Source organism: Triturus cristatus, chromosome 3_1 (genome assembly GCF_964204655.1).
Source record: "Triturus cristatus chromosome 3_1, aTriCri1.1, whole genome shotgun sequence".
NCBI lineage: Eukaryota > Metazoa > Chordata > Amphibia > Caudata > Salamandridae > Triturus > Triturus cristatus.
Genome location: NC_140583.1, coordinates 5,114,168 through 5,126,737, shown reverse-complemented (window position 1 = coordinate 5,126,737; position 12,570 = coordinate 5,114,168). Strand labels below are relative to the sequence as shown.

The 12,570-nt window shown below is 48.1% G+C and overlaps 1 protein-coding gene across 9 annotated transcripts in view; it reads right to left on the bottom strand.

The window, feature by feature from the left end:
- Positions 1 to 506: 506 nt before the first annotated feature.
- LOC146859576 (uncharacterized) overlaps positions 507 to 12,570 on the bottom strand; it is a 185,168-nt gene continuing 173,104 nt past the window's right edge. For 6 of the 9 annotated variants that reach the window (XM_085646486.1, XM_085646485.1, XM_085646492.1 and 3 more), the window contains 2 exons: positions 8,093 to 8,182; positions 507 to 1,895 (listed from right to left, as the gene is read on the bottom strand). In XM_085646486.1, the coding sequence (XP_085502612.1) occupies positions 1,180 to 1,895; positions 8,093 to 8,182 (806 nt within the window). In that variant the 3' untranslated portion in view covers positions 507 to 1,179. The remainder of the gene's footprint in view (positions 1,896 to 8,092; positions 8,183 to 12,570) is intronic. The other 3 variants (XM_085646489.1, XM_085646487.1, XM_085646493.1) reach the window with 1 other exon arrangement.

The following is a 12,570-nucleotide window of genomic DNA, read 5'->3' as shown; positions in this document are numbered from 1 at the left end:
ATGTGAGACCTATTGCATTGCAAATGCTTGTTCTTCCAGAGTTCATTATTCATAATACTCATATTGTATAGAAATACTGGAGAGCATTTTGAGAATCAGCCACTGTCATATATTCCGATTGAATATATAAAACCCAAATACTGTGGACATTGGCAACGTGAATTATTGAAAAACATGCTCTGGAACAAACAATACCTTCATGAAGGAAGAGCAATGGACCAACTGTAATGCAGAGCTGTGACCGTGTGAACTGGGATCTGGGTACATGCTAGTGAATGGAACCTGTTTTGCTGTAGAACGCCTTGGGAGATGCAGAGGGGGTTGATGTTCACATTTAGGACTAGACGTGTCCCACGCCCACTGAGGTGAGGTCACCCAGCAGCTCAATGGCCTCCAAGACCTGTAATGAGCAGCAGTCAACTCGGATTGGGTTTTCCTGACAAAGCATAAAGGCAGTCCCTTCTAAGCTCGCTGTGTATTCACCATCGATAACGGACGCTTACACCAAACTTATGAAAGGTTTTAATTTTTCAAATTTCAAAGTGGAGTTTGTTTTAGAAAAATGTAAAACTAATAGCACTCACACCATGGGGATTTTCACCCATGGTGTCGGGTAATTTGTTTATTTTTACTGTCTCTCGCCACCAGGTTTTCCCTGGCGGTGACGGACAGCAAAATAATTACAAATCCATCCGACTCCCCAGTCTAAATTGGGCAGGAGGTCGGATGGCTTTCCTCTCACAGCCAAACTGTGTTAGGCTGTCAGAGGAGAATGTCGTTGCCTAAGCTGGAGTGGGCTCGATCATCGACAAACTGTCGATCTGCCCAGCCATAAATTGGCAGAGCGGGTACTCCATCACCGCTGCGACGGAGTACCCTCTCTGCCAAACCCTAAATCAGGCCCTAAATATGTAAAGACAATTCTAGTGAGTTAAATGAAACATGTTTAAAAATATAAAGCATAACTATTGTAAACAGATGGGTACAAATTAAACAAGTGTGCCTTGGTCCTTTGTCCCACAATGCCACAGGAGATCTTCCTCGGGTATGCCGGCCATCAGCTCAGGCACGTTTCATGAACTGGAATAAGCTCAGCCTTCAAGTGATGCTATCGCTCATTTCCCTCCACTAACTGCATCGTATAGATTGTATACATTAGGCCGAGATGCATCTTTCATCTCATAGAAAATGTCGACATGTTTTCTGATGCGTATTAAGATTATGCTTTAGACTAAAGCTTTTCCAGCAACCAGTACACTGATATGGCCGCTCGCCCGTATGTATTCGCTGGTGGGCAATGAGCGTTCTCTTTCGAATGAAACTTTTCCCACAGTCGGTGCACTGATAAGGCCTTTGCCCTGTGTGTGTTCGCTGATGCTCAATAAAGTTTTCCTTGTGCTTGAAGGTTTTCTCACATTCAGTACATTGATATGGTCTTTCCACCACAAGCGTTGTCTTGTGTTCAAAAAGGGACGCCTTCCTCGTGAAGCATTTTTCACAGTCAGCACCACTAGACTTCGCAGTATGTGAGCACCGATGTCCAAGAGGGCGCTTCATAGGGAATGTCCTCTCTACCCCATAATGGTTTTGTGAACTCCAGTATTTCTGTGTCTTTGATTGGTATCCAAGAATATTTTCAGTATTCACGTCACTCTTTTGTGCACTATGAGAATTGGAAGCCATTGGAAGCCCCTTGTATACTTGATGACTGGAGCCACTTTCATGCTGGGCGTTTTTCTCCACTTCGAAATCCAGATTTATTTCTGGCCAAATGTAACTTTTAGACTGTGGTCCCATCATGCCTTCTTGTCCGCCTAATGCTTTGAATTCTCCAGGTTTTTCAGCAGATACCACCAAGCATCTCACTTTCATTTCTGTGGTTATGCTTCCATCACCTGTAGGATTTAAACATTCCAAATCAATATGTATCCAGATATTTAAATGTGTACAAAATAGAACTATTAGCATCTATGACATGTTTAAATTGTGCATACGTTGCCCAATACTAACAAAATTGCTCTGGGGCTAAACTATGTTTTAATAGGGCTGTCTGGAAACAATGTAAGGTCTGAGCAAGAATCGCTGCTGTGGCCTCAATATTATGGCTTGAATTTCAGGAGCAGGGGCCAAGCTGTGAATAACCCAGTGAGCCAGAGAACAGTGGCATCTGTGAGAAAAGTAAATAGTCAGCTTCAGATATCCTGCCCATGGAGCGTCACCGCTGTGGCTGCCGTACAAGCCATTCTTTTCACTCCACCTTTTCTTACAGCATTGGGACAGTAGGACCCAGCACAGGTACCGGAGAAACACATGTATGGCAGTTTTTCAGGACAACTATTTAAAAGCTGTTCATTGTACAGCAAATTTGTCTTTTGTCAAGATCCTGAAAATCTGGCCTGGATCAAGCCTTTCTGGAACTACGGTGGACACAGGTGGAAGTGGGTCTCAAACCACCAGCTATGGACACCGGAGGCAGTAGCAGACATAGTGACCAGATTTTAAAAACAGGGACAGACCTCAGACAAGGAAGTAAGACTATAGAGATAACAGGTGACATGTATTAGACATGCATTTTGTGCCAATAACAGAGGCAAAATAAAATTGCATGTTTGCGATCCACTTATCAATCATGTTTCAACACAGAGTCAGGGTTGGGGAAGCGCGCCTGTGTGAGTCCATCTGACCTGCTCTTCCACTGCTATTTTTTCTACCAATATCAAAATAGGTCTACAAGTAAAAACACAATTGATTTTGAAATGTTAAATGAAAAGAAGTGGTATCGTATGACACAGCTTGCCAAACCTTTGCTGCCTCATACGATACCACTTCTTACCAATAAGGGTGAGAGGATGCACCACCTGTGCAGGAGACAGCAGCCCGTTTTTTCATCAGCACGCTCATGGCACGCTCATAGGGTCAAACGGAAGCCTGATTACTTGCAGGGCTCATCCTAAACTGACCCTCCCTTTCACAAATGGAACACATTCACTTAATCTGGAAAAAACTGTCCTCACAAATCCTGGCTATCAATATCACATCCATTTCACACAGGAAGACAATGTAGGGTTGCCAGTGAGAGGGCTTGTGGGGGTGAGGGCTGGTAGCAAGAGGAGCCGGGTTTACTTACAAGATAGCTACAAACGGGCTTGATCAGTTTCCAGAAAGACATCCATTAGTGGGGTGTCAGCAGGGAGTAGGGAACCTTAACATGGTCAATATTTGAGAAACAGCTGCCATCCGAGTTAGATTTTTTGAACTGAAGAGACCGGAGGGTACCCGGGGGGAGCGGGACTGTCCAAGGATGATCAGCAGGTCTAGTTCCTAGGATGCTTTTTTATACAACACACCTTGTGCACGAAGCAAAGGCATCTGAATGTTGATTAGGACTTCCTAGAAAAGTCACTGAAGCTGCCATAAACTGAGCTATGTCTTTGCACTTCCTGGCTCTTGCTAATTTGCTTGGTGTAGCTGGTGTTTCTTGGCAGAACATCCAGGTATGTGACAAGTGTGCAGAGTCTGTTAGAGCCTCAAAAGGGCTGGATGCCCGACTGACACTGAATAGTGATGAACTTATTCTTAATATCTGAGAAGGGTTTTATGGCTTCTGCTTACTGCATCATGAAGAGGCTGAAGGAGAGTAGGATCTGCTTCACATGGGTACCCCCACTTTTGCTGGTGTATCACTGTCTTTCGGCCTTAGTCTGCCTGTGGCCCTGCTAATCAGGACGACAGCCTAGCTGCTTCCTCTCTAAAATGGTTTGCATGTACATATCTAATTGGATTCTGGAGTACCTTATAAGCCCCTAGTATATGGTATACTATGTACCTAGGGCATAGGTACCTCAGAGGCCTAAAGCATGTATTATGCCACCCCTGGGAAGCACTCCAAAATGGCACCACATATCTGCTACTGCAGCCTGCGTAAGGGTGTGCTTGCACCCCTTACAGTGGTATAGGCTACATATATACACCTATATATACAGACATGTATAAACCTATAAGTCAGTCCTATGGCAGGCCTTGACAATCCTGAAGGCAGAGTGCTTGGTTTTGTGTGAGAGGGTGCCGAAGCATGAGCTGAGCCCCTCTGCAGCTTTCGGAAATGCTTCCTTATAGCTGTTCTGTGATACAGCCATACCATATACTCTTAGGTGCATTATAACCTCGCGGTAAATGCTAACTTTGGAATGGCTGCATCAAAACATGTCGTGTTTGGTGTCAAACGCTTTGGAATACCAACCCCCCCCCCGCCAATTCTGGCGGCGGGGGTAGCATTCCACCCTTCTAGAGGGAGAGACATGTACACACAGGCTAAACCCAGTAGGATTTTCCTGAGCCCTGGCATCACAAGCCTCCTGCTGCTGACTGAAACTCCGGCAGGGGAGGCCTGGACAATAGGTTTCCTGTCGAAGGGAGGTGTAACCACCTCCCCAGACAGGCAGATGTGTATTGGGGCTGGGCGGGAGCACTCTCTGGTGCTTTGAAGTCCTGCACTGGGGGCACACTTGGTGTCCCTGTGCATAGTCCAGTTCAAACCAGTTGCAGGGGTTACCTGCCCCTGCTCTGGCGTGAAACTGGACAAAGGAAATGGGTGTAACCACCCCTCTTTCCAAGCCCACCCATAGGTGGGGCCTTAGAGTTAGTCCATTCCCTAAACTTACTATAAGTATAGGAATCCAGTCCCTAGGACTTTAGATTACACTGGACGAAACTCTGCAACATATATCCTGACCTTCGACTTTCTATCCTGACTAGAAGACTAAAGAAATCTCCCTTGGGGTCAAGGAGTGACTCCCCTGCTTGGCAGGCACCAAAGAAGCAACTGACTGGTCTGCATCGCTGAAGCACCCGCCGGACGCGGAAGTCTTTGCATCACCAGAGGTGGATTTTCAGACTTCCCTGAGGCTACCCTGAGTCCACAGCAAAGCTGAGGCCTGTGGCTATCGTGGGTGACGTGGAACCGTAACCCATGGACACCGTGAACTTTTGCAGCAACACTATCTTCCTGGTCCTCCTCGAAGTTGTGCTTTGGGCTCCGAGTAGCCCCAGCCTTGAGCTCCTCCTGCACCGAAGATTGTTGGCCTCCACTCCACGAGTGACCCGTGGGCCAGCTCCAAATGAGACCACTCGAGGCTCCTTCACGATCACTCGCCCGTTGGCTAGGAGGTCCCCACGAAGGCAACTCCTTTTGTGCTTGGGCTTTCCTGGTTGCTCCAGACGTGCCATGACTTGCCCTCGCTGGGTGAGTCCCACAGACCTTGCTGGTCTGCACCGCAGTCCTTGCTCTGAATTCCAGTGACTTGCCGTTGCCAAGACTTCTTGGGTCCATTCTGGTCGCCGACACCGCAGCACTTGACAGACTTCGTGGGACAGCTCGAATCCGGCTCGTGGACTTAGCCGACGCCTCCTGGACCTCGTGGCTGAAGAGTCAAGACACCCGTCAACTCACCTTAAGCACCCGACATCTGTGGGCATTGGTCCATCCTGCCCTCGGTCACTGGCTAGTGACCCAGACTCTGTCCCCTCTGCTTTCAGGTTCCTTCCATCCTAGATCCAGGCTTGGATCTCTTCGGACACTTCTCTTCACAGCAGCAGCAGTTGTTTGCAGGCTCCCATTGAAATCGACGACACGACCCGACACCAAAAGACACCTATGCACCCGGCTTCCCTGGGTGAGGTAACTCGAGTACTCCGGTGCTCCCGTGGGTGCTAGCCCTAGAACTTCTTAAGTCCAAAAGGGTTTGGTCCTGACTCGATTAGAAGTGTCCCTAATCTTTAAATTTCCAACCGCGACATTGCCCATAGAAGATAACGGGAACCCGCGGTTGTGTTTACACACTGCATACAGTCCCCATGGGTCCCCTGTGTCACTACCTTGGGTGGTTCCTTGGGGTCCCAGCGATTCTACAGGCTCTAGGCCTTGTGTCTAGTTCAGTCGTGGTTCTTATACCACTTATTTAGTATATGGTTTGGCACGCCCCTAGAGCCCAAACGTGTATTTGTGCTATTACTGATGATTGCTATCTTGTAACTTAAGTACTTCGAACTCCAGTCTCATAAAGAGACTAGAGGGGTGTGTTCTATCTTAAATACATATATTTTAAATATATACGTGGTGTGGTTAGCTTTTCATTTGATCAATCAAGAAATTATAGACTGGTAAAACAAGCTGCTTTACATTCCTTCATAGACTTAGCCTGAAGGCTGCTCTCCATAGCTACCACTAGGATAGCTTTCAATAAAGGTTGTCTTTAACCTATCACCATAAGGGGTTGTTTGGGCTGATACAAGGTGCCCACTAGAACTAGTGGACAGCATATATCAGGCCACCTTCTCACACAGGCCACAGCAAAGTCTCTGTTCTGACCATATTGCTAGGTAGGATGAAGTGTATCAAAGGCTGATGAAAGGTCAAGTAGAAGGAGAACTGCTATTCAAAAGAAGTCAAGAGCAGTTTTAATGTCATCCCCTGGGGCCATCATAGAAGCTACAATGTCTCAGCAAGAACGGAATCAAGTTTCCATTCTCTAGCAGCACCGGTCGCTGACTCTGGGACAGAAGGTGCGAGTCATCAGAATCCATTTGCATTACTGTTATGCATCTGCTCAAGCAAACTAAGGATAAATCTAGACAAACTAAAGATGTTCGATGGCATTCACCCAGAAGTGGAGATGTCAACATCTAGGATGACTACAGTCGAAGGTCCAGGGGTGGCGCCCACCCAGGGTGGATGCTCCACGACCAGCAATAAGCGCAGACACCCACAGTATTAGGTATGTGAGGGCCACCCAGAAGTAGCATCGTCACGACCCACCATAGGAGGTGCTATTCTCAGACAGTGGCTTTAGGTTTCAATGAGTCGTCTTTTGGGAGAAATTCAGATCGTTTGCAGAAGATAAAGGGGGAGGGCTCTGAAGGCGAAGGAGCGGGGACACCAGCCTGGCTCTAGGCCCTTCCCATGCCATAAGAGGCTCAAATACGGAAGACACCTCCATAATCTTCCCTCTCTCTACCTGGACTCCCCATGAGGAGGCTTTAAGTAGGTGGTGAAGTTGGGCACGTTGAAGTACCAAAGAGAAGCCTAAGAGGTGGTGCAGAGATTCAAAGACAAAGCACTCTCAGTCTCTGCAATCGAGGAGGAGGAAGGGGAGGAGGAGCAGGAGGAAGAGGAGGAGTAAGAGGAGGAAAGGGAGGAGGAGCAGGAGGAAGAGGAGGAAGGGGAGGAGGAGCAGGAGGAAGAGGAGGAGTAAGAGGAGGAAAGGGAGGAGGAGCAGGAGGAAGAGGAGGAGTAAGAGGAGGAAAGGGAGGAGGAGCAGGAGGAAGAGGAGGAAGGGGAGGAGGAGCAGGAGGAAGAGGAGGAGTAAGAGGAGGAAAGGGAGGAGGAGCAGGAGGAAGAGGAGGAAGGGGAGGAGGAGCAGGAGGAAGAGGAGGAGTAAGAGGAGGAAAGGGAGGAGGAGCAGTAGGAAGAGGAGGAGTAAGAGGAGGAAAGGGAGGAGGAGCAGGAGGAAGAGGAGGAAGGGGAGGAGGAGCAGGAGGAAGAGGAGGAGTAAGAGGAGGAAAGGGAGGAGGAGCAGGAGGAAGAGGAGGAGTAAGAGGAGGAAAGGGAGGAGGAGCAGGAGGAAGAGGAGGAGGAAGAGGAGGAAAGGGAGGAGGAGCAGGAGGAAGAGGAGGAAGGGGAGGAGGAGCAGGAGGAAGAGGAGGAAAGGGAGGAGGAGCAGGAGGAGGAAGAGGAGGAGCAGGAGGAAGAGGAGGAAAGGGAGGAGGAGCAGGAGGAAGAGGAGGAGGAAAGGGAGGAGGAGCAGGAGGAAGAGCAGGAGGAAGAGGAGGAGGAAGAGGAGGAAAGGGAGGAGGAGCAGGAGGAAGAGGAGGAGGAAGAGGAGGAAAGGGAGGAGGAGCGGGCATAATGCATCATTCTGTGTCCGTTACTGACACTTTTCCAAGCGATTCCAGGTGCATGGAACAAAAGATGTGAACAGACTGCTGTATCCGAGAATATCGTTATCTAGTGGTAGGATGAAGTGAAGCGCCTCATCTGAGCTGTCGGATGCAGCACTTCGAGGAGAGAGAGAGATGTGCACTATCATTTACTCACGTGGATGTCTGACGTGGTCATTTGCTTTCTTCGAGAGCTGGGGGCCCATGCTATTGGCATCACCCTCTTGTTTAACCAGGAATGATGTCACTAGAACAAAAACACAGGGCGTCTCATAAGTAAATATAAAGTGTTCCACTCCTGCACAAATCTACACAACTTGAGGCATTTGATCACCCCCAGTCCTATTCCCTCATCCTGTCCTCTAGGAGCTGAGCCCACACACTACTACTGCCCTATACACACTCTTGTTTTAGTCCTGTTAGTCTCTCCTCTTTCCTGGTGAAGCTATAATAAAATAAAACACGGAATACATACATCTAAGGCTATTTCATTTATGACACAATCAGATTATTAGGAATACGCTCCGTAAATATGAGTTAAACATATCAGGTAGCCAATTCTGTAAAATATTATCTTATATCCCAAAGAAGGGAGCGGTTGAAGGCATTGAGGTCAGTGTAGTGCAGAGGTCTTCGAAGCGTGGGTGCGACTCCCCTAGTGGCTTTGAGCCTTGACGGGGGTTACAAGATCAGCAGAAAATAAAGACAATCGGTGTGGGCCGCTAGCAGCAGCTCCTGGAGCCTCCTCTTATTCAAGAGGTTCACAAGGGCCAGGGTGGTCCTGAGGAGAGAGGTCACAACTTGCTACTAGACTTAGCGTCCAAACAAGAGAAACTGTGGCCCTCGACCTCACTGCTTCCAAACTGGCAAAGAGATGACATTGATACAAAAGCCGACCACTCACTAAAGGAACTTACAAGAGAATCACAACGTCAGAAGCACAAGAGAAACAGATATTTTACTTTTATTTGTTCCAACAACAGGGACCTATTAGCTAAAAGTCTAAAAGCGTCCAACATAAAATAATGATCGCAGCCTACAGACAAGTACTGAGGCAGAAGATACAACCATGTGTCTTTAGGAGTTTCCTAGACTTCAACAGAGAGGATTCCTCTGGCAGTTGTAGTGGCCTTCTGTTGCACAGTTGGGCTTTATTGGTTTTCGCAAAGCCATAACAACACGAATGCCTACATCCACTGGCCGGCACCAGTTAAATGCGTAAGAGGGGGACACAGCTATGCGCCTACAACCCGGAGGCCGACCGCGAATTTCAACAGAACAGTGCCTGGTGTTCCATAATGCGTACCAGAGGAAAGCAGTCTGCCCTGTTCATGCAATGACTCCTGAAACAGAAAGGAGCATTAGAAAGCAAAGAGCCCGAACAAGAAGAAGGGAAAAAAAAAAGGAAACAAAAAGAAGAGTAACTTAACACCCATCTTTCCCCCACCCTTCTCCCCACCCACATCTCCTCCGCCCCCAATGATGGTCCTGAATCGCACCTGGAGTGTTTAATACAGTCATACTCCAACCTTTCTTTATGTGCTCGTGTCTTGAGTAGTGGAAGGAAGGTATAGAATTTGCAAGAACCTGGGACAAGTCACCTCCCTAAATTCCTCAACTAATAAGGCGCTAAATGGTGCCCAGAGTTCCATGCATGCATCAGCTTTATTATCCACCGTCGTAGACATGTGTTCCATCGCTAATGCAGTCTACAGCCTTCTCAACCATGCCGAGTGATCTGGGACCATCGGAGAACCCCAATGAGCTAGTAGTTCTAATCTTGCGGCGTCAAGAGCTAAAGCTATCTGTCTTCCTCTAAGTGAGCAAGGGGGAGGTCAGGGGATTGGGGAGACCTAGCAAAATATAGGCTGGGAAGCGCGGGATATCAATGTTAAAGGCTATACTCATGTCATTTAAAATCAGTTTCCAGTATCGGACCAGTTTGGGACAATGCCAAAGTAAGTGTACCATTGAACCCGTCTGTCTGCACCCCCTCCAGCAAGTGGCTGAACGATCTTAATTCCAGCAATGTACTCTGGCCGGTGTTGGGTACCAATAAGATGCATCCTTTTATGCTGCCTTTGTGCCCGGGATATCGTGCGCTGTGTGAGAAGTTCTAGAATACATGTCTTGCCATTCCTTATCTAGGAGTGTTCTGCCTATTTCCTCCTCCCACCTCAGCTGACCCTTGGATTTTGTGGATGTGGCGGCTGCTGAAAGCACAGCATAAATCTCGGATATGATGCGCACGTTTTTTTTAGTGACAAGCAACTTTTCGAATTGAGTCAAATGACGGGATGTCCCATTCTCATGTTACCCAGTGAAGAGCCTGGTTGTATATGAAGAAATCAGATGCCGGCATTGAGTAATCTTGCTGAAGCTGATCGAAGGGAATAATCCCATTCTGATCAAATAGTGAACCTACCCTCTTGCAACCGTTCTCACGCCGCCGCTGAAATGATTCTGGCTGACGTCTAGGGGGAAAGTCAGGATCGTCTACTAAAGGGGTCATGAGGGAGGGAAAAGTGGTAAGCCTATGTCGGATCGCTGCTGCGTCCCATACTTTTAAGGTAGTTGCAGTTATCGGGCGGAGTAAAGCCCCCATGCCCTGTGCTTGCGAGGGAGCCAAATCTCTCTTCATATATTTACTCCTGCAATCGCTTGATCCATGAACGACCAGGACTTCTCTGACAGGGGGTGGTTCCATTCTACTATTATTATTATTGATCTTATAAGGCGCATAGCTACCAAAAAGGTTTCCCAGCGCCGCTGTGCAGGAGAAAGTACAAGTAGTCAAGCCGTCACGAACCTATTGATTGAATAACCATGCCTTTAAGTGCCCACAAAAGTTGCTGAAAACAGTTTCTTTCCTAAGAAATAAGGGAAGGGAGTTCCAGAGAAGAGGACCTAAATAAGCAAAGGGTCGACCACCCAGACAGGATCGTTTGATCCTAGGTACTAAAAACTTAGCCTGGGTAGCAGAACGGAGCGACCGCGAAGGAAGATAAGAATGAACAATGGCCCTTAGATATTGAGGGGCACTGCCAGGCTTCGCCTTGAACATATAGCTCGGGGTCTTGAACTTTACACGACTCTCGACCCTGAGCCAATGAAGTTCACAAAGAGAACTATAAAGTGTAATTGTGACGTTTAAAAATATCTCTGAACCACCGGGACCCCCATTCCCCCTCCTGCTGTAGGCTTAGTAATCTGATGAAAGCGGAGTCGTGGTTGCTTCCCACCCCGTATGAAGCATTTGATGGCTCGTTGTAAGTTACGTATGGTAACTGAGGGTGGGGTCAGGGGGATAGTCTGAAATAAAATAATATACGTGGCATGATCGTTATCTTGACTGCAGCAATACGTCCGGCCCAAGAGAGGCCCGCCCGGTTCCACGTGGCCAGAGTTTTATTAGTTTGTTCTGTAAGTGAACCGTAGTTAGCCGCTAGCGTTTTCTCAGGAGTACGTGCCAGCAAAATACCTAAATATGGTATATGATCACCGGCCCAGATGAACGGGAATTGAGAAGTCAATGCGGCCACTGTGTCAGGAGTAGTTGAAAGATTTAGTATTTGTGATTTTGAAATGTTTACCTTAAAACCAGACACCCCGCTAAAGCAACTGAACTCATCTCCCGTAGCAGAGTGAAGATGCGGGATCCTTCAAGGAAAAGACCACATCGGCAGCATATAAGCTTATGATGTGTGTGTCCGCCCCCAGGCGGATCCCCCGAATTATTGGGTTACCTCTATTTCTTTGTGCCATCGGCTACATATAGACGGCGAATAGCAGATGTGTCTGTAGTAGCAAACAGACATCCCCTCCCGAATGCTCTAGAAAAGACAGAATCGCTTTGCGCTTTGCTGGGCTCACTATACGGATGGTATGCATCATATATCTTCGGGGCACCCAGCTACAGCTAGATTGATTGCTAGGATTCTGTCTTCCCAAAGGGGAAGCGAGGGGGAGCATTGGCCGACGACCCTCAATGTCTTTGCTATCCACATAATATCTCAGTTGGTGCGGAGGAGAGAGAAAGATTCCCACAACAAAAATAAAGGATACAACAAGGGTAACAATAAGTGACCAGAGTCCATCAAGTCCAGTGTCTCGGGGTGAGATGTGGCCATCCATTGGACAGCTATTCCAACATGGAAACTCCTGTGGAAGCATGCATACGTCCAGCAGGCAAACGGCGGGCGAGGCATACTTGGATTCCCCCCGGTCCCACCATTACCCACCCAGGGCACTGCCGCCGCTAGATCAGGTGCCGCCGATAGGGTGGACTCCGCCAAAAGGACCCGAAGAACTGCCTGCCTTTCCTTGTCGATGGTGGCCGGGTCAGGTTTTCACCGGCGGTAATTGCTCGTCACCCTCTGCCATGTTGATCGCTGTCTTTTGGGAGAGGTAGGCTCTTCCTCAGTGAACTCCTGGGCGTCGATGTGTACAAAGGCACAGACCTCTTTGCTTTGAAGGATCTGATTTGGTGGAGCGCTCCCTCGTGTCAAAAAATGATGCGAAAGGGATGACCCCATGCATAAGATATGTTAGCTTTCCTCAAGTGCGCTGCGACAGGGCTGAAGTCTTTAGGTTTCTGCAAAATGATCCATGAGAGATCCTGGTAGAAGGTCGGGG